Source organism: Cavia porcellus, unplaced genomic scaffold (assembly GCF_034190915.1).
Source record: "Cavia porcellus strain 051 isolate PalLab524CR breed Dunkin Hartley unplaced genomic scaffold, mCavPor4.1 scaffold_32, whole genome shotgun sequence".
Classification (NCBI taxonomy): Eukaryota; Metazoa; Chordata; class Mammalia; order Rodentia; family Caviidae; genus Cavia; species Cavia porcellus.
Window position 1 is genome coordinate 45,606,909 of NW_026947515.1, and position 21,290 is coordinate 45,628,198.

General features: G+C 35.7%; 1 protein-coding gene across 3 annotated transcripts in view; it reads left to right on the forward strand.

Moving 5' to 3' along the window:
* The window catches only part of Ulk2 (unc-51 like autophagy activating kinase 2), a 71,877-nt gene extending 51,497 nt beyond the window's left edge, over positions 1 to 20,380 (forward strand). For all 3 annotated transcript variants that reach the window (XM_003466199.5, XM_063242322.1, XM_063242323.1), the window contains 10 exons: positions 571 to 857; positions 1,185 to 1,372; positions 1,816 to 1,919; positions 9,667 to 9,816; positions 11,217 to 11,425; positions 13,407 to 13,585; positions 14,036 to 14,154; positions 14,469 to 14,626; positions 16,891 to 17,026; positions 18,199 to 20,380. In XM_003466199.5, coding sequence (XP_003466247.4) covers positions 571 to 857; positions 1,185 to 1,372; positions 1,816 to 1,919; positions 9,667 to 9,816; positions 11,217 to 11,425; positions 13,407 to 13,585; positions 14,036 to 14,154; positions 14,469 to 14,626; positions 16,891 to 17,026; positions 18,199 to 18,257 — 1,589 coding nt within the window. In that variant the 3' untranslated portion in view covers positions 18,258 to 20,380. The remainder of the gene's footprint in view (positions 1 to 570; positions 858 to 1,184; positions 1,373 to 1,815; positions 1,920 to 9,666; positions 9,817 to 11,216; positions 11,426 to 13,406; positions 13,586 to 14,035; positions 14,155 to 14,468; positions 14,627 to 16,890; positions 17,027 to 18,198) is intronic.
* Positions 20,381 to 21,290: the final 910 nt, after the last annotated feature.

Genomic DNA, 21,290 nt, shown 5'->3' on the forward strand with positions numbered 1-21,290 from the left:
AACTGACAAAACACAAAACATCGGTGTGGTTGTTATTTTAGACATGGTAAAGTTCAGGACAGCTCTATTATTATCTTTATGACTTTTTCTACATTTTACGTTATTTTTATTTTTGTGTTTTTGGGTTATACTGGGTTAATTTGAAAGTTTGATTTAGTTGCTGTGTAAGAATAGAGAGTAATTACATTCATACGCTTAAGTGTTACACCTAGAAAGACAAGAAGTCACCTTGTTCAGTGTAGGCCATTGTTGTTTTCATTTCCTTTAACCATTAAATTTATAGTTCTCTTCAGATCTTATATTAATCAGAGTTAATCTGAAAAGTAGCTCATGTATCCTTCATCATTAAATTAAATATTCTGAGAAATACAACAGTGTACTACTTACTGTTGTTTTGTAAAGGTTGCCAGGAAATACCTCATTCCCAGTTAACAATTTTTAGAATATCTCAAGAAAAGTAAAACCTTTTGTGAGAATTCTCATTGTAATAATTTTGTTCTTATTTAAGATTTTGCCTTGTACTTCTTTAGAATGAATGTAGGTTAATACTACATTCATTTTCTTTGGTAGGTTCTCCAGTGCCACAGGCTCAGTCACCACAGTCTCTCTTATTGGGTGCTAGGCTGCAAAGTGCGCCCACTCTCACTGACATCTATCAAAACAAACAGAAGCTCAGAAAACAGCACTCTGATCCCGTGTGCCCATCTCATGCTGGGGCTGGGTACAACTACTCACCTCAGCCCAGTCGGCCTGGCAGCCTTGGAACCTCTCCCACCAAGCACACAGGATCCTCTCCACGGAGTTCGGATTGGTTCTTTAAAACTCCTTTACCAACAATCATTGGCTCTCCTACTAAGGTGTGTTTCTTATTCTTTTGTAGTCATGAGCTGGGAGAGTACTTCATGGAAAGATTCATGCTAAGAATAATTTTAATGTACTTGCCAGGCAGGATGTAAATACTTGCTTAATACTTTATGTACATGATTCCGTTAATCTTCAGAAAAGGAAATTGAGGTTTATAGAGCTTAAATGAACTGTCCAGAGTCTCAAATCCTATAAATAGAAGAACTATAATTGAATCCAGGTCTGCCTTAACTCCAGTGTCTATACTTCTAAGTGTGCCCTACATTTAATTCATAACATCTCATGCATAATGTTTAACTAGCTTACGTGTGCTTCTTTAGACCACGGCTCCTTTCAAAATCCCTAAAACACAAGCGTCTTCCAACCTATTAGCCTTGGTTACACGTCATGGACCTGCTGAAGGTCAATCCAAAGATGGGAATGACCCTCGGGAATGTTCCCATTGTTTCTTAGTACAAGAAAGTGAGAGGCATCGATCTGAGCAGCAGAACAAGGCATTGTTTGGCAGGTAAGACTGTTTCCTTTCTAAAACATGAGAACTATAATAGCAAAATAAATGTATTTGTGTAGTAAAAGCAATTATATCACATTATTCACTGTCTGGTTTGTGCCATGTGATTATTATTATGTACTATATAAATTTAGAATGTCTAGAAACCACAAATACATCCTACAAATGTTTAAACACAGGGGCAAGAGATTTAGCACAGAGGCATAAGCGCCTGCCTGCACAAGGTCGTGAGTTCGAGCCTCAGTACCAAAAAAGGAAAAAAAAAACCCCACAAAGTTCTTTCTGAACTTGAATATTCTATTTCTGCCTTTTCTTTTGATTATGGAAGTTTGTACTCTCAATTGTTTGGCATCTAGTTTTTGTTTCTTTGTTCTCTGACTTCTTATTTCTCTATTCTTAAAAAGTATACTTAACATTATTAACTTCACTGTTCTTTTTAGATCTGTCAGTACTGGAAAATTATCAGATCAACAAATAAAGACACCTTTAGGTGGATACCAGGGCAGCACAGATAGTTTAAATACAGAACGACCAATGGATATAGGTAAGAAAAATCTGATTTCTATGTAGGCTGATAATTTATTAGCATATGTCTTAGTTTATTGTTACTGTTGTAACAAGTTATTACAAGGTTGGAGCTTAAGCAAGACACATTATTATAATGTCATAGTTTTTTAAGTCATCTCTGTCATCTCTTCTTTCTCAGTGCTGGATAAGACAGAGAATGTCTTTAATGATCAGCAGCCTATGAGTTGGAATGTATTCTGACCTAAGTGGATTTTTTTTAGTAGGATCATATGGGCCAAAGTTAGCCCAAACACACCTGTACTAATTAGCATTTCTTTTATAGAACCTAGACTTTATAAAGACTCATTCATACTGAGATCTGTGAACCTTTCATGGATCACAGGGACTGTTATGTCCATAAACCATTTAGATTATGTAAATAGTTTATCAAAAGAAAAAAAATGGAGATCTTCTACCTACACCAGACTTACTTAATTGAATTCCTGGGGATTAATTCCTAGAATTCTCAAGTGATTACTGTGTACATTCAAATTTGGGAGTCTTAACCTTTTTTTTTCTTTTTCTTTCCCTTTTTTTTTTTCCCACCTTACTTGGGGATGGGACCCAGGAAGTGCTGAACTATATCTCGAACTCTTTTTTAAAATTTTGAAACAGGGTCTTGCTAAGTTGCCTAGGCTGGCCTTGAACTTGCATTCTTCCTGCCTCGGCTACCTGAGTAGCTGGAAATACAGGTGGTGTACCACCATGCCTGGTTGTTTAGTAATTTTAAAAATTAATTCTCCTTCTGAACGTCCGTGTCAACAGTGTATCTAATTAAATACGGTTTTCTAATCCAAAGAGAATACTGTAGGAATTCGTATTTTACTAGACTATTCATGCCTGCGTAGAGAGAAGTCCAATGTAGTTCTTAGGATGGTTTGTTTACATGTTGTTTCCCATACTTTTACTTTTAGTATAGCTGCATCTTTGACACTGAAATATATCCTCTGTAGATGTATATAGTTTATCTTATTTATAATGTAACAATGTTAAGCTTTTGGTTAAATTATTTAATCTGTTCACATTTGATATTCTTGGTTTTGTTTTTGTTTTAGTACCGGGGATTCAACTCACAACCTAGTGCTTGCCAGGCAGGCACTTATGCTGCTGAGCTAAATCCCCGGCAAAACAATTCCTTTTAATACATATATATATAATATGTTTTTTTTTATTTATTTTTTGCCTTTTTCCTTTTTATTGGTACCAGGGATCCAACTCACGACTGCCTGCTTGCAAGGCAGGAGCTTACGCCACTGAGCTAAATCTCCAGCCCCATGATATTCTTGACATAATTGGATTTACCTATACATTTTACTTTTTGTTTTCTATTTGTGTCATGTTATTCTTTTGTTGCTTTTTTAAAAAACTGCTTTCTCTCATATTAAATGAGTATTTTATATTGTCACATTTTAATCTCTTAAATGGTTTTCACTTTTTTAAAAAAAAGTTCTTAGTAGTTTCTTTAGGTCTTTCTATATGGATGCTAATTTATTACAGTCAAGTTCAGATTTACACAAAATTGGTTCCACTAGCACAGGGAAGCATTACTCCTACATTGCTCTTCCCTCTTCCCAATTCTATTAGTACTACTGTTGTAAATATTCTATATGTAAGAGAAGTTTAGTGGTACATTATTATATTACTTTATATAATCTTATGCATATAAAGAAGCTGACGCAAGGAAAGAGTGTACGTTTGCATGTATAGTTTGTTGTATTACCTTATTTACCATTTTTGGTTCTCTCCATTTGCTTTTATGGATTCAAATTCCTATTCTTGCTTCAATGTACCTTCTTTATGCTGTTATCAAATATACTGCATTTCTATGTGTTAAAGGTCCAATGATGCAATTATAGGCATATTGTGTAATAAAATTGCTTTTTAAATAATACAGGAGAGGAAAGAATGAGGATGCAATTATATTGTATTTTATAATTATATATAATAATTACCTTTATCTGTACTCTTGTATTTCTAGGGGTTACACTCTGGGGTCAGTTGTTTTTCACTTGAAGAACTTTCATTGGTATTTATTCTAAGAGTACTGCATCTTCTAGCAATAAATTCTCCCAGTTTTTGTTTATTTGGGAATGTCTATATTTTGGCTTCATTATTTTTAAAAGTTATGCTTAGTAAAAAGGTTCTTATTTGATAGCTCTTTTTTTTCAGCCCTTTTTAAAAATTTCATTTTGAGATAGGATCTCACTCGGACACTTAAGTTACCCAGGCTGGGCTTGAACTGTGACCCTGTTGCCTGAGCCTTTGCGGAGTGCTCAGATTGCAGGCACATTCATAGGATGGTTTGTTATTGGCTTCTTCAGGACTTTTTAACATACTGGTTCATTGATTGAGACAAGGTCTGTCTGTGTTGCCCAGAGTGAGTGATCTCCCTACCTTGGCCTCAGATAAGTAACACTGTAGTTGATTCTTTTTCAGCATTTTAAATATGTTATCATGCTACTGTCCCTGGCTTCTACTGTTTCTGATATTAAGGTAGCTATTCTTAATTTTAGTTCTTTTGTATATGACATTATATTTCTCTTTCAGCTAATAAGATTTTCTCTTAGTTTATGTACTTCACTGTTTTACTATGATTATGTTTGGAGGTAACTCTTTTCCCTTATCCTACCTGAAAGTTGCTGAGCTTTTGTGTTACGTGATTTTTTTTTTAAAAGTCAAATTTAGGAATTTCTAGGGCCAGGGATATAGCTCAGCAGAACAGCACTTGTCTGGCAAGCATGAGATCCTGAGTCTGATTCCCAATACCCCCAGATTTAGAGAATTTCTATTTATTTATTTGGATTCTTTTTATTCATTTGCTTCCTTATATTCTTGTTATGTATATATTGATACACTTAATTGTTTCTTGTATTTTTCTTGTTAATTGTATAATTGACCTGTGAACAACACAGGTTTGAACTCCATAGATACAGATACGTAAAGATTTTCCAAGGGGAGATTTGCAACAATTTGAAAGAATAATCTGTATCCTAAAAAATATCTAAAAACTTATAAAAGGTATGAAAACATATAAATAATGGTCTTATTTTGTTACTTATGGTAAGATATAAAGAAATAAGTTACAAAACATTAAAACTTATCAGAATTTACACATTCTAAAATTACAAATAGTCCATAGTCAAGAGACATGTAAATAAAAATTATAACTACATGTGATTAACTACAGTACATTACGTACTACTGTAATAATTTCATGGCTATTTCCTATTAATGCAATCAGTTTAAATGTTATGAGGGACCACATAAATGCCATGTTACTGTCATCTCTGCTTGAGTGATTCATTTGTCTAGTAAATTGTGTATTTCAGTGCCAAGGACATACATTGAAGAAAGGACATTCCCCTCAACAGTGGTACTAGGGAGATTAGATACATGGATGCAGAAAAATGAAAGTAGACTGCTGTGTCCCTGACATACATAGTAGGCCTTGACTTATGAATTCAATTTGTTCACAAGGGCTGGTTTTCAAGACTGTTTTTCCCATAAGAAATAATGGAAATAGTCAACCAGAATGGGCGTCATAATGAATCCCTAGTTTTGAAGACCTGTAATGTCTCCCAATGTTTTGGTTTTGTTGGTTTCGTTCTTTACTGTTTTGTTCAATTTTATTATAACTGATGATGTAGGCAATTCTATTTGAGATAGCAGGAGGCATTATGGTAACCGTTATTGATCACCTTGTATTATGTTTTTACATTATCTATTATGTCCACCCTTTTGATTTGACCGACTCTGATCTGTTATGTCACATTTGGTTTTACTCTCTTCCAAAAAAGTAATAAGAACTGTGGGAGTAATAAAACCCAAAATGTGTAATAGTCATTGTACAAAAGAGAGGAAAAGAAAGTGCTCTAAACGATATAACTGCATGTATATTTACGTGTATAAGATAGACAATGATATTACTGAGTTTTGTTGGTTCATTGAACAGAACTGTTTGCAGTCTCACTGTTTATCCACTTTATATGCTTTAATTTTGTAACTTGAACAAATATTTCTAAGATGACAATATGTAATCCATTAACTAGTGATTTCCTACTGTTTTTTTTTCTGAAATTCTATATAACTTGTACCCTTTTCCTGCTTTTTTTTCTTTTTTTCCTTAAATAAAATTAAAAAAAAGAAATAATGGAAATATCCATAATGCATTCCAAGCCTCCAAAACCACCCCTTAACTAAGTTTTTCATGTAAAAAAAGGGTTGTATAATGTATATAATTTACCAGAACATCAATAATTTTCACTTGTTTTCACCAAAAAGTTATATAAAGTGTGCCCATTTTACCAGAACAACAATTTCATACTGTACTCACCATTCAAGTTGACATTTTAGCTTGCAGGAAGAGAGGATGAAGTGGACCTTATAATTTATTGTTTTTTTAAAGTTTATTTATTTTTGAGACAGAGGTTCTATATGTAGTTGGGACTGTCCTGGACTCACTATGTAGCCCACGTTGGCCTTGAATTCGCAGCAATCCTTCTACTTCAGCCTCCCGAATGCTGCGATTCCGGCCACTGTGGCCAGCTGGAAAGTGATTATTGTTTGGAAGGAGAGTCCCTGTCTATAAGAATATCAGGAATCTAGCTATCTGGTGTCTTTTCTTTTCCTTGGAAGAGTCTGTAGCACATTAGCACCTGCTTTTGACTCACTAGATCTCAACCTGTTCAGAACTAAAACCTAATCTTGACATTGTCATTAAGCATGTGAATGCAGCGCTTGGCTTTTTCTCTGTCTGGGTGGGTCTTCTCTACAAATGTTTGTAGCTCTGTGCATTTTTTCAGGATTTCCTTTATTTATGGAAGAAGAGCTTTGCTGCACTGATCGTTGATACTCCTTTCCTCTTCAGAAAGCTCCTTAGCTGCCATTCTCTGTTGCTCAGCCAGAAGTTGAAGTTCCTCTTTAGACAGTTCCTCTAAGTGTTCTCCACTAGTTCTTCAACATCACCACTGTTTACTTGTAATCCTGTGGACTGCAGTGGTGACAGTGTCATCAACTACAGGGTCAGTTGAAGGCTTAGACTCCTTTACACAGCCTTTAAAGTTTCTCCTATTTAATTTTAGACCACACTTTCTTCCAGGCACTCTCATAGAGTGACATCAGTGCAGGGTTTCTCAGTTAACCCACACAGAAAGGATGTTATACTGAACTCTTAAGGGTTAAATTTGTGAGACTATCAGAAACAGAATAGCCTCTTGAAGTTAGCTGTAGCTCTAGCTCACTAGGCTGCAGTAGAGGAGTTTTATTAGGTGGGGGGAACTCAACTGAGAGCCTTGGGAGTTTTCAGCCAGTTCTTCCAAATCTCATGGCTTGAGCAGGAACATTGTCCATGATGAAGGGAGCTTTGAATGGTTAAAACTTTGACCTCTAGATATTCCTGAGCAGTAGGATAGAAAGCCTCCCTGATCACTCAAGCAAAAGTACTGTTGTTAGCCAGGCTTTTATGTTAGATTTCCACATGACCCCAGCCTATTCTTTATGACTTCATATTTTTTGTGTTCTATATTGTGTTCATATTTTTTGTGTTCACTAGAGCAATAAACCAAGAGAAGTTTTATCTTGAGATTACCACTTGCATTGACACATAGCAGTAAGATTGGCCTATCTTTCTTGGGCTTGTGGCTTGGAATATATGCTGTCCCGGGCATTTTCTTCCAGGAAAGGCCAGTTTCTTTACAATTGAAAACGAAAAGCCATTTCTCTGTATCATCATTTCGAAGTGGTGTGTGTAATTTCAGCAGCACTTTTATCAACACTGACTGCTCTCCATGTTCCCCAATGAGCCCCAATTCTCACTTTAAAATTGTGAAAACACCCCCTACTGGCGTGAAATATTTCATCATTATTACTTGTTGATGGATTATCCTTTCAAAATCGGCATTCATAGCCCTAGCTCTTTGATGAATTGTAGACTCAGGCCATCTGCCTTTCGTTTATGCATACTAATAATAGCCTTTCTACCTCATCTAACACAGTTGATCATGGCTTACTAACTTGAGTAACAACTTTAGCAACACTAGCTTTCTTACACAAATCTTTATAGGATTGTCAAGATGGTAGATTTGACGTGCTGTACATTGTAGTGAAATTGGTTTCACAAACACCACTCTCATATTTCTCCACTATTTCTTCTTTTGATTGTAATTGCTTTATCTTCCCTTCCTTCCTTAGCCTCTTTTCTAGCTTTCTCGGGGTCACTTTGATAACATTGTTATGTCTGTTGTATACAAGGTGGTCTTCTGTATTTGATTCAGTGTTGTTTGTTGGTAGAGTCAAGGCTGTTCCTTAGTTGAAAGCCAGTACTTGGAGATAGGCATTGGTGGGAAAGAAATTAGTTTTTTTTTCCAAGGACTAGCATGTTGGAAGATGGAGAGGGCCATTGTTCTCAAAGACCTATCAGGGTATTTGGGTAAACAGGGCTTTGATAGGGAGGGGAAGTGGGAGCAGAGGGCCATGGATCAGAAGACTGCATGCTGAATTGTACCTCCAGGTTTGGTAACTGTCAAGCCTCAGAGGCTGTTTTTCTTTCTCTTCTGTTTGTCAGAACATCCAATGATAATCACCTTCATCTTCTAGGTCAGTCTCTGTAATGAACACATTGTCTTCTTGCAAATTAAGATTATCTACATTTCTTACTTTAAGGAGTAAGATTAGCAAATTGTGCATTTTTGTTAGATATTGCATATTTCGATGTTATCAGCCTTTGTTCTGTATATCTGAAAAAAGTTAATGATTAGTAAATTCATGACTCCGTCTTTTTAGTTTTATTTCTTAGGAATAGTTAACATTACAATTTAAGATACAGAACAAAGAATGAGAACAGAAAGCAACTTCTACTTGAGAATGGTTTTAACTAGTCAGGCAACTTTATTCAGAGTTGCTATCCACAGTAAAGCTAGTGCAAGACCAATAAATCAATAATTTTTAAAGTCAACTTTAAGCAAGTAGCTGGGCTTGATGGCAATTTTAGCACTTAGGGAGGCTGAGGTAGGAGAATCCCAAGTTTAGCCTAGCCGGGTAGCATAACAATTTAGGTACTCAGTACAAAGGCCCTGGGTTCAGTTTCCAGTAAAAAAGTAAGCAAGCAAGTGAAGCTGTATGAAGGGTTTATTTAGATTTTTCCCTTGGGTATGTGTGTGGTCTGTGTAACTCCTGCCTGCATCTGTGGTCCCATAAATTTAGTCTTTCAGATATCTGAATGGGAAAAGATTTTGGGCAAATTTTACTGATTCTGCACATTTGGGTGGATGGGGGACTTTCACCTGCTCTTCATTTGGCCCAGCCTCAGCCAATCAGATCTTTCCTTAGTAACTGATTTAAGGGTATGATTATATGGTATAAATGTACTTTGCCTCTGTTTCTTTATCCTTCTAAACTGTATTGCTATGGAGACTCCTGATTACTATTCAGCTTAACCGTACATTTAGTTGTTAGTTCTTGGTTTCTACTTTTTCAAATTAACCTCGAGAGATAAGATTTGAAGTTGATGTATTTTAGAAGTATTGAAATATCACTCTGAATACTAGACTTTGTATGAAGATCCACAGATGTGAGGTCATACTAAAATATTTTTAATGCTATAGATAGAATTTTTGATTTTAAATAATAAATATTTTTAGTTTAAGAAAAACCCAAATTTTCAGTTTCTTTGCAATAGAAACACTGCAGGTAATGTGACATTTTATAAAAATAACTCTTTATTATAGCTCCAGCAGGAGCCTGTGGCCTCGTGGTAGCACCGTCAGCAGGAACAGCCACAAGTTCCAGGGCTGTCCTCTTCACTGTGGGGTCTCCTCCGCACAGTGCTACAGCCCCTACTTGTACCCATATGGTCCTTCGAACAAGAACCACCTCAGGTGAGGAACGTTTATCTTAGTACAGTTTGTGAGTTGTATTTTGGATGTAATATTGTAACGCAGACAAAACTTCTCTGACTTCAGTTTCTTCACCAGTGAAGTGTAAATGACTTTTTATTCAAAGGGTTCTAGGAAGAGTATGAAGCAATGGTTGTGGGAGGAAAATACAAAGTAAAAAGTAATATAGTATATATTAATCTATAAAGATATATTTTATATATACTTACATGTAGTGTTTATTGTAATACAAAGTATAATCTAAATGTGACATCTCCATGAAGCTGTGTCTATTGTGCTTTCTCCCTACATGTAGAGTCTTACTTTAATATTGTCTACTGAGCCAACAAATTACTTAAAAAATATATATTGTTTTCTTTTTTAGAAGCTTAGGTTTTATTTTGTATTGTACTTTAGGTCCTCATGTTTGCAGTTAATCATATAAATATTTAGATGGATTAATAGATATTTTTATTATTCATTAAGAAAGTGTTGGACTTGGACTTGAAATCAGTATGTATTATCATTGACATATGTGTTGTACCAAATGTCTTTTAATTTCTTTTATTCTATATAGGTTGTTAATCAAGATGTCATAGTAAACAAAATAACAAGTGGTATTAAAAATCTTAATAAATACAAAAATATCATTTTAAGAAAGTAATTTTTTTACATCTATTAATTGTGCGAACTTTTTTGTATTGGTGTGGTACTAGGGATTTAACCCAGGGATGCTTTTCCACTAAACTATATGCCCGGCCCTTTTTATTTTGAACCTGACCTTATATTGAGGTATGATGGCCTCAAATTTGTGATCTTCTTACCTCAATCTCCAAGTAGTTGGGATATATGTAGGCAATACAATGCCCACTTGCACCAACATTCTAAAAATATATATATTGAAATTTTGTGTGATTTGTATGCTTATAGCTGCTTTGGGAAGTGATGTAATTCTTAGGAAGAGGTGTACAAATGTTTATAATATTTGATCTATGGTTATAGTCTTGTTTATGTAATACCATGTTGGAGTACTTATCATGTAGAAAGCATTGCAAAGAAGGAGAAACTGTTCATTTTGTTACAGTGATATTTGTAATATGGAAAAAAATCATAGTATAGTTAACCCTCTGAACTATTATGCATTTATTGAGTTTTTGAAGTCCATGGTACAAGAAAGAGAAATGTGTGTGATAGGAATTTTAAAATAGACTTTAAGAAAACTGGCTGTGGTGATGTCTATAAAATATGCATATAGACAAGGAAAAAGAACATGGAGAAATAAAAACTTTATGTGAGCGCTTTCTTTATTACTTCAATAATGTTTAAATAAGAGGAGCATGGCTGTGAAACCCCCTTTTAACCTAACTTGGGAGCAATGCTATGTGTCTTGCGTTTCCTTGCAGTGGGATCCAGCAGCTCGGGAGGCTCCTTGTGCTCTGCCACTGGCCGTGTGTATGTGGGTTCCCCACCTGGGTCAGGCTTGGGCTCTTCACCACCTGCAGCAGAGGCAGCTCCCAGCCTGAGATACGTGCCTTATGGTGCTTCGCCCCCCAGCCTAGAGGGGCTCATCACCTTTGAAGCCCCTGAACTGCCAGAGGAGACACTGATGGAGGTAGAGAAGGAGACTAATAGAATGTTAATGTTATGTTGATACAACATACATTTTCTAGTGATGATGCAAGAGCTAAATACATTTGAATAGTTCTGAACTTAAGTTCTTCACTTTTCTATTTTAAAAAAATATTGGTGGTAAATATTTAAAATCATGTTGACAGGAACACTCATCCATAGCAACCTTGGCTTCATGGGGAGTGACATGTATATATTACGTTCTTAAATTTTTATATTCAAAGTTTTACTATTTGTAGGGTTTTTTTTGGTAGGATTTTAAAAGCATTATCCTAAATCTGCTTTTTATTTTTAAAGTTTTCTTTGCAAAGTAAAAATAATGCACTTGCATTTAAGTTTAAAAGTAATACATAATGCCATTTTAGTCATTAAGAAATGTATCTGCTGAAAGACTGTACATTCACGTTTGCACAGCAGGTCTTTTCCCTCATTGGATCCAGTTCTACAGAAAAAACATACTGCACAATAATGTGAAGTATACTGAACACAAATCTAGAGCCAGACAAGTTCATTTTATTATAGTTTCAGAGCTGTACCTGTTCAGCTTCTCATTCCCGACTCAAGTACAATACTCAGTGGAGTAATATGTCCTGAGTCCTTGATGCTTGAGTGTTAAACTTAGTGTTGAGGTTTTAATTAAACTTGAGGTTTTAATTAGAATGATCAAATCTTTAGGCCAAAAGAAGAACAATTTTCCATGTAAGACTGCTTACACTTCTATTTTATATGAATGAGTATTAAATATTTTATATAAATTTAATGTATGACATGCAGAATTTTAGTACATTTTAGTGGTAATTTAGTAATAATTCCAAAAATATGCCTAATCAATCTAAAGTTGAAAAACTCAATTGAGTATTTTTAGTCTTTATTAAATAGGACATACCATATTCCAGCATGTATTCAGTGTATTGGAGTCTGTAGACAGTATGCATCATAGCAGAGAGACTTCATAAAACGGAGTAATTTATTCACTTTCTAGAAAAATGATTCTCATCTTTTTTTCTTTTTTGAAAGAGGGTTTTGCTGTATAGTTCAGGCTGGCTTTGAACTCAGTTAAGAACCTCCTACTTCAGTCTGCTGAGGATTAGGGTTATAAACATATGCTACCATGTCTGGCACAATTCCAATCTTTTAACCATAAAAAAGTGTGAGAAATTTTTAGTCTTCTTTGAGATTTCAGAATACACTTATAATTAAAGGCAAACAAAACTAATTTTAGAATACCCATTTTTAAATGACAGTCCTCAGGATGGTGTTATGCCTTACTATGCACTCCTCTTATGAAAAGGTGACAGAAAATTAGAGTTTTGGTATTAAAAATCACTGTTAACTGAAAAAGTGTTGGAAACTAAAGCATTTTTGGTTTTTTTTTTTTTTTTTTTTTTGTCTTTTTCCTTTTTATTGGTACCGGGGATCGAACTCACGACTGCCTGCTTGCAAGGCAGGCATACTAAAGCATTTTTGAAATGAAGAGTCAGTAGACTCCACTGAACTTCAAATGTGATGTAAGAACTGGTCGTGGTGTCATGCATCTGTAGTCCCAGCTACTCGACCAAAAGCAGGAGGATCACTTGACCCAAAGAGTCCAAGGCTAACTTAGTAGCCAGTCCTTATTGCACACACTAGTGAAGTGTGATTCGATGGGAAGAGGATGTGTGCAATCTTGATGTGCACTTTGGTAAATCTTTGACTCACATGTATTGTTCATTCTTGTCTGCCCGCCCCCACCCTCCCCCCGTGACCTCCTCTCTTTAGAGCTTGCTTGTGTAGGTACTTTGATACATACAAACAAATACATGCACACAACTACATTTGGTTCACTTATATTTTCTTACCAAATTTCTGAGATTTAAAAATGTGTATCTTTTTTTCATTCATAAGTATGGAAAAAATATTACATACAGTGTATATACAGAATTCCTTTGTATCAAACGTTGTAAGACACCTTGTCTTTGGTATAGAGGGAACACACAGACACCTTACGCTATCTGAACATGATGCTGATGTTCACTGAGTGTGTGCTGGACCTCACAGCCATGCGAGGAGGAAATCCTGAGCTGTGCACATCTGCCGTATCCTTGTACCAGATTCAAGAGAGTGTGGTTGTGGACCAGATCAGCCAGCTGAGCAAAGACTGGGGGTAGGTCTCCTTTGTAGTTTCTAGATTCTTCCTGTTTTCTGTAAACTTGTGCCTTAGACTAAGACATTGTTATCTACTGAAGATCACATCTCATCAGTAAAAGCTTCAGTGGAATCTCTTGAAAGTTACTTTATTATACAGATGTCACTGTATGAACTGAGAGTTTATTGTGCAACCCTAGCATTGCCTCTTTCCTGTAAGTTATACCATCGAAGACACTTGATGATAAGGAGAATGTATGGATTTTTATCTTAGTGTTTCTGTTGTTTCAGAGTACATACTTTCTCCAAGCCAAGTGTTCTCCCTTTGGGAGTTTTATGTGCATTAAAAAAACCTAGGAAGAGATTCCCTTAGAAAGGCTGTGTGAATGGTGGACTGATGTCTGTGGTATGCAGATTCTGGCAGTTTGGTTCAGAAGATAACATTTTGCTTCTGTCTTCCTGGGGGCAGGAGAGTGGAGCAGCTGGTGTTATATATGAAAGCAGCACAGCTGCTTGCAGCTTCCCTGCATCTTGCCAAAGCCCAAATCAAATCTGGAAAGCTGAGCCCATCGACGGCTGTGAAACAAGGTATGGAAGCAGATGTCAGCATGAGACTTTATAGCCTTGGATCACCCCTTCTCATCCTACCAAGAGAAGAAATTTTTGAGGAGGAATATCTGTGTTACTCAGTGTTCTGCACAAGGGGAAAGGTGGCTTTTTTTAGTTTTTTTACCATTTATAAAGTGAGAAGTCAGGACTGTCTTTTCATACTAAAAAAGATCATAAAACTTGATTTCTTTAGTGATCATGTGGTGTCACTTATATCAGCAGGAAAGGTTCATGTCATTGTGTTGTTATTTTGGGGAAAATTAATATTAATTCCCATCTCAACTTCTTTCCAGTTGTGAAAAATCTGAATGAGCGATATAAATTTTGCATCACCATGTGCAAGAAACTTACAGAAAAGCTGAATCGCTTCTTCTCGGACAAACAGAGATTTATTGATGAAATTAACAGTGTAACTGCAGAGAAACTCATCTATAATTGTGCAGTGGAAATGGTAACTATCCTCAAGGCTTAATATCATGTAGCACTGGAGTGCTTACCTCCAAGAGTGTCTTTTGAACATGTGCATGACATTACCTGACCTTTTTATTTTTTATTATTATTATTTTTAACTGTCCTTTTTAAAGCAATATGGTATATCCTAAAACGACTGTCAAGTTCCAAGTCTTGTGATTATCTCCTAAAGGAGTAATCAGACCTACCAACATTTAAGAAGTAGACAGTGCAATTTAATAAACTTATTATAATTTATAAATCTGGTACTGGGTTTAATAAAATTTTACCTATCCCCTGTTAAACTTTGCTAGGATTCAATGTTATCTTTTTGTAGTTTGTATCTAAAAGTATTGGTTGAATTTGTTCTTGCATTTTCGGACATTTTTTTTTTTTTTTGTCTTTTTCTTTTTTTATTGGTACCAGGGATCGAACTCATGACTACCTGCTTGCAAGGCAGGCGCTTATGCTGCTGAGCTAAATCCCCAGCTGTTCTTGCATTTTCTACTGTTTAAATAATTTGGGGAGCTGAAGGGTATAATTCATTAGTGGAGCATTTGCCTACCATGTATGAAGCCCTGGGTTTGATCTCTAGTGTTGCATACACACATGAATCACCCAGCCAACCAACCAGTCAATTAATTAACTAATTTTTGCTCAATAAAAGAAAAAGTACTGCTTTGTTACCCAACCTACAGGTAGTCAAAGATTCCATTTACTGACTGTTGAAATGTAGACACCAAAGGGAATCTGCTTTTCTAATTGTCTGGTTGTAACACTTGAAATCATTTGTTTTGTGTTTCTACTGGGGAGAATGTAATAGTGCTCTGAATTATGAATAAAAATAGGGACTGTTAGGTAGGGAAATTTTCGTTTATTGAGAGGTTATTTTTACCAATTAATACATTTCCTTCATTTATTTACCTTGAGTTATACTGACATTATACTCTTGTCCTTAGTTTGAAAGCCATTAAAATAGTCATATGAAAATAACTTTGGAATACAAACTGACCAGAATAATACACATTGTATGGTTCTAAACCATTCAAAGGAGTAATATACATTGTTTCATTCAGATTTAAACCTTCTTAAAATAATATTGTACCAGGGTAGGCACAGCAGCACACTTGTGTAATCCCAGTACTTTGGAGGCAGGAGTGTCACTACAAGTTCAAGGGCAGCCTGACTAATAGGGAGATACTGTTTCTAAACAAAAGAATATTGTGCCAGGAAAGATGTTCTTTAGTCAGAAATGATATTGCTTTTTTCTTGTCTAATAGTAATAGCCATGTAATTTCAGTAAGTTCTTTTTTATGCTCTGGCTGTTTAGCAACCTTAGAGGTATCCATAGCATTTATTTTTTTGTTTCCTGGCCCTAGTTTTCTGTATGTCTTTTATTAACTTTATCATAAGAGTATTTATTTTTTAAAGGAAACAACACATATTAACAAGTTAATTAAGATACTGAATTCTTGAGAGTTTTTGTATTTAATGATCAAAATCAGAATGTTGTTGGGAAAACCTGTGTGAATACCACAACTGTACTGTTTTTTGGAAAGCCTGTTTTCACTTTTGCCATCTCTTGGCCTGCTTCTTTTTTAAATACTCATGCTGAACATCAGCGCCTGAGACTTTCCCTGATCTCCTTCCATAGCTGGGATTAGATGCATAGCCTGTGTAACCGTTACCATTCAGTGCTTCCTCTCGTATAACATGTTCCTCTTAGAATTAGAATTCCATATTTCTCAGGACTGTAGCTCCCTTTGATGAGCGCTGTTTCAGGGTGTACCCAGTGCCTGACATCAGTAGCTACTCAGTGTTTGCAAGTACACAGATGAATTGACTACACCTCAAAATTCTTTGACTAGAAAAAGAAGCTGACAAATGGCTTTCAACATAATTTAACCATACTATGGTAACAAAATGTACATGAATGAAATGCCAGGTCACCCTAATGTGAAATTATGTTTAAAATAAACTTTTTATTGAAGTCATAGAAGAGTTTAGAAGGGTTCTGTTGTAAATTTTGAATCACAACTCTAAATACCAGAAGGCTGTGTTTAAATGTAAAAAATCTTTTGTTAAAAAGCTATTCCCTTATATGGTTCATCCTGAGGAATCTTTCAAGTTTTATGTACTTCAGTAAACTATATCATTCTGTTAAAATGTATTAATTGTAAAGCCATTTAAGGCTGCATTGGCTTAATAGACTTCTCTTTTCTTGGAAAAGTTAAGAATCTTCTTGTTATTGTTGACTGGTTCTAGGTTCAGTCTGCTGCCCTGGATGAGATGTTTCAACAAACAGAAGATATTGTTTATCGCTACCACAAAGCAGCACTTCTTTTAGAAGGCTTGACTAAAATTCTGCAGGACCCTGCAGATATTGAAAATGTACATAAATGTAAGCTGACATATACATTAATTTCCCCTTATCTGTGGTTTTATTTTTCACAGTTTCAGTTATGCAGTGTCAGCGGTATCTAAAAATGTTAAATGACAATGTCTAGAAGTGATCCATAAGTTTGAAATTTTGTTCTGTTCTCATTAGTAGCATGATGAAATCTCATGCCGTCCTGCTGTGCCCTGTCTGGGATATGATTTATTCCTTTGATGAGAGTGTCCATGCTGTTTATGTCATCTGCCAGTTAGTCACTTAGCAGCCATCCCAGTCATCAGACTTATTGTCTTGGTGTTATAGTACTTACAGGGTTTGATACAGTCCATGGTTTCAGAAATCCATTGGGCATCTTGAGACTATCCTTTGGGGATAAGTGGTATTACTGATTTTAAAGTAGTTGTCTCCTACAAGTATAGTAAAAAAAGTTTAAGAGTTTGGGATCATACTGCCTCTGTTGAGTCTTGGCTTTCCAAACTTGAGCAAATTACTTAAACTTTATGTGGTCTGTTTCTTCTATAAGACAGTGGAAAATGGTGCCTACCTTCCAGAGTTGTGAGGATTAGAAATTAATATCAGGCATGGATGACTTTTGTCCTTAGTCTTAAGATTTCTGCTTATCACTTTGGTGGCAAATATGTGTTAGTGTACATAAGAGGATATTGTTCTTATTATTAACTATAATTATTTTAAGCCTCCTGGGCTTAGTGACTTCTAAAAATACTGTAAAACCCCATATACTGCAGAATGCAGGTAGACACTGATAGCTGGTACCAGGATGGTATTACTACTTACCAAATACAAGCCAGTAATCTTGTTTTTGAGGACGAGGGGTGGGAGATACCTTAGTATACATAGGCATGCCACATTTTGTCTAGCCACAAGAGGATGGCTACTCTAAAATTATTTGTAGTTTTGTAAGCAACCTAGCTGTTAAAATCTAAATGTTCTCTATGTGACATGCTCATCTTTTTAGCACTTACTAGAAGAATGTAATCTGTCACCAGCCAGAAAGAAGAGAAGGTATTTGCTTTTTGTTAACTTAGGGGCAAAGATAGTATAGAGATGATGATGTCAGTAGTGTTCATGATTTTGTTTTCTCCTTAGTTCTTCTGTCCTTGGTTTTGAAAACAAATGGTTTTTATTATGAATTTAATTTTTTAATACTTTAATTCTAGATAAATCTAGTATTGAAAGAAGATTGTCAGCACTCTGCTGTAGCACTGGAACTGTGTGAGCAGCTGGCTTGCCTGTGACCAGCATGGGAGCATGAGGTGATACGTTTGGGATTACCACTCATCCTGTCAACCATTCCCAGGAAACTGTAGTTTCTTAACTGGTGACTACCAAAGAATAAGCAGCAATTTTGAAAAGGAAAGTAATTTAACAACTACATGATAGAAAACCTGCCTTATTGGAGAAGTCACTCCCCTTTCCCTTTTTTCTTTTTAGAAGCAGAAGTAAAAGTATTCCACTGGGCTTCAGATTTGTATGTGGTAAATAAATGTGCTGTAAGAACTAGAATTATCAATACCGTTTTTCTTATGGATAAGTAAACAAGTCAGTGGCATTCTGCCAAGTTCACGGAGCATTGTGTAAAATTTCATGTTTGCTGAGGTGTATACAAGCAAAGAATTTACATCTCACCAGCAGTTTGATATTTGGCATGTGTTTGTCTGCATCTGAGCATGTATCTTCAAACAGCTCAGGAAGAAATAGTTTAAGAAGATGCAAAAGATGGCTGTTGGAGGAAATTTTGAAATCTTTCATTTGATCTAATGTGGACACATTAATCTTAAAAATCTTTCATATTGCACTAATTTATTAAAACAATTGTGTATTGAATTTTAGAATTTAAAATTAATGGAGGCACAATGGACTTGTTTAAAATATTTTACTTGATTATATACATATACCCTTTCCAGAATTCATATATAATCGCTATTGAACTTTCAGATGGTCAGAACTTGTGTTCATGTGAATCTTTGCATTGTTTTTACCTGCTGACATCCACAGATCTTATATTTTGAGTTGCTGATTGTTTTTGTTTGCATTTTTTATTGTGCATGCAGAGTGTGCATTGATGCCTGTGACCTTAGGTGAATTAATGGCTAGGTTTATTTGGGCAGTATTAGAAAAGCTATCATGAAAGCAGAGATGCTCTTTAAGAATTTCTGTAGAGTTAAAACAAATGGTTATTAAAGATTTGTTAGTGATGTGGAGTTTCTACACGAAGTTATTGAAAAAGGAGGTTTGTTTTCTCTTAAGACAATGGGCAACTGTCTCCAGCCTAATGTATATTTTTTAATGTTAATCCTGACAGTTCACCAAATAGCTAGTCATGGAGAATGCAGGCAGTTAACATCCCTCTGGGAATGGTTCCTACATTGTATATTGTTTGGTTTCTTTTACTTACCTGCTTGAATACTTGAATAAAGACTTTTACCAGTTTTAATCCTTTTATTTTAATCCTTTTACCTACAATAATCTGAACTTTGACAGTTGCACAAAGAAGCTCTTTGGCATTACTCTAATTTTAGTGTATGATAGAAATAGAAACAAATATGGTTTTCCTTTACTTTGACAAAATAATGTAATTTTAACCTTATTTATCTGTATGAAATTCCAGCAGTTAATTTGAACATTTGTTTATATGATGTTTGTATTTTTTAGGTCTTTAATACAGTGTTTCTACCTCTCATTTGTAACTGCATGCATTACTCTTGAAACTAGGAAAAACTCACTGAATTGTTGTGTTTGCCTTTTTATTATTGCCTGTATAAATGTATATTAAGGTAAAATAAAACTGACAGTGTTTCTAGGTATAGTAGTTGGGTCCATATTACATAGCTTGTCAAACTAGAGACTTCTGGAAGTTTGATTATTAATATCCTTTTTCCTCGGTCATCCCCCACAATTTGAGATTCTGGGTGACTGTCTTGCAGGCTTCCACAAACTTAGACTTCCATGATGAATCCTCTCCCCCTTGCATTGGTATTTTGTATAAATTTTAGAGTTTACTACAATTCCATTCATATTCTCTCAATTGATCCTCCACGGGGGCAGGTTTGTTATGTTTTTTAAAATAGGATGAAATGGATTCATAGGACTGGATGGTTTGAAGTCAAGAACTAGGCAGATAGTTAAGCTATACTATGTAACTTCCAAGTTCTTCCTCCTGTATAATAAAGGTCTTGTGGTAGATGGTATATGTGAAAGAGTAAAGTCTCAACAACAGAGAATGAACTGTAAATTTGTGAGTACTGGCTCTGATTCTACTTCCTTTATCAAGGCTGATTGTTTTAAGAGATTTTTGCCTTGGTTACAGCAATAATAAATAAGTGCTTTATTTTTCCATGAGTATTTTTTAAACTTTGTATCATGTATTTCACAAAATGGAAATAGGCCTGTCCACACATTTATGGATTAGCACCAAATTCAAATCATAACCTGAAAAGTGATTGACCATTGAATTGTAAACAAAAGAATTATCAGTGAATTTGCTAATTGGCTATTCTACTATATTAATTTACTTTAACTGTTACTGTACTGGATTTGAAGGGCTGTTCTTGACACAGTTTTGTTTTGTTTTTTCCTCACAGCCCCACACTCCCTTCCCTCTATTGTGTGGAACAACCAGAACAAACCGAAGTCAGACATAGGAACTTGGGAAGAGGCTGCTGTTAGTGCTGGGGAACTGTAGACTCCAAGGGTAGGAAGTTGGATGCAGGAGACGTGAGGACATGCAGTAGGTCCTCCAGACCTGTGCTTCTGATACGTCTGGATTCCCACGCTTCTTCCTTGTGTGGCCGCCACAGAATACTCATGTGTCAAGCGGGGGAAGAATTCCCATCTCATAGAACTGAGGAGACAGTGAGATAAGTTAGTGAGTAAGGAAGTAAGGGTACCTGCAAATGTGATGGGCAGTGGTGCCTGCTGCTGTAATGGCCATCACTCTGCAGCTCCTCTTGTTTTCTCGAAGGAAAATGAGAAAAACAATTTATTTTATGTTGGTGCAGGTCAAGGCTTTGGCTGAGGGCTTCTGGGAGCCATATTCACTCTGACTAGACAGCAGCTGAAGACAGCAATTCTTACAGGAAAGCTCCTTCGCACAGCTTCCCCACTCCTGTGGTTTAGGTTTAAAATGTCCGAAAGTCTCATATGTCCAGAGGTGTGGTTTTGGAGGGTGAATGGATCATGAGAGAGCTATATTCAGCAATGGATGTATCCGTTGACGAGTTTATGGCTAAATTTGCTGTCAGGAGGTGGT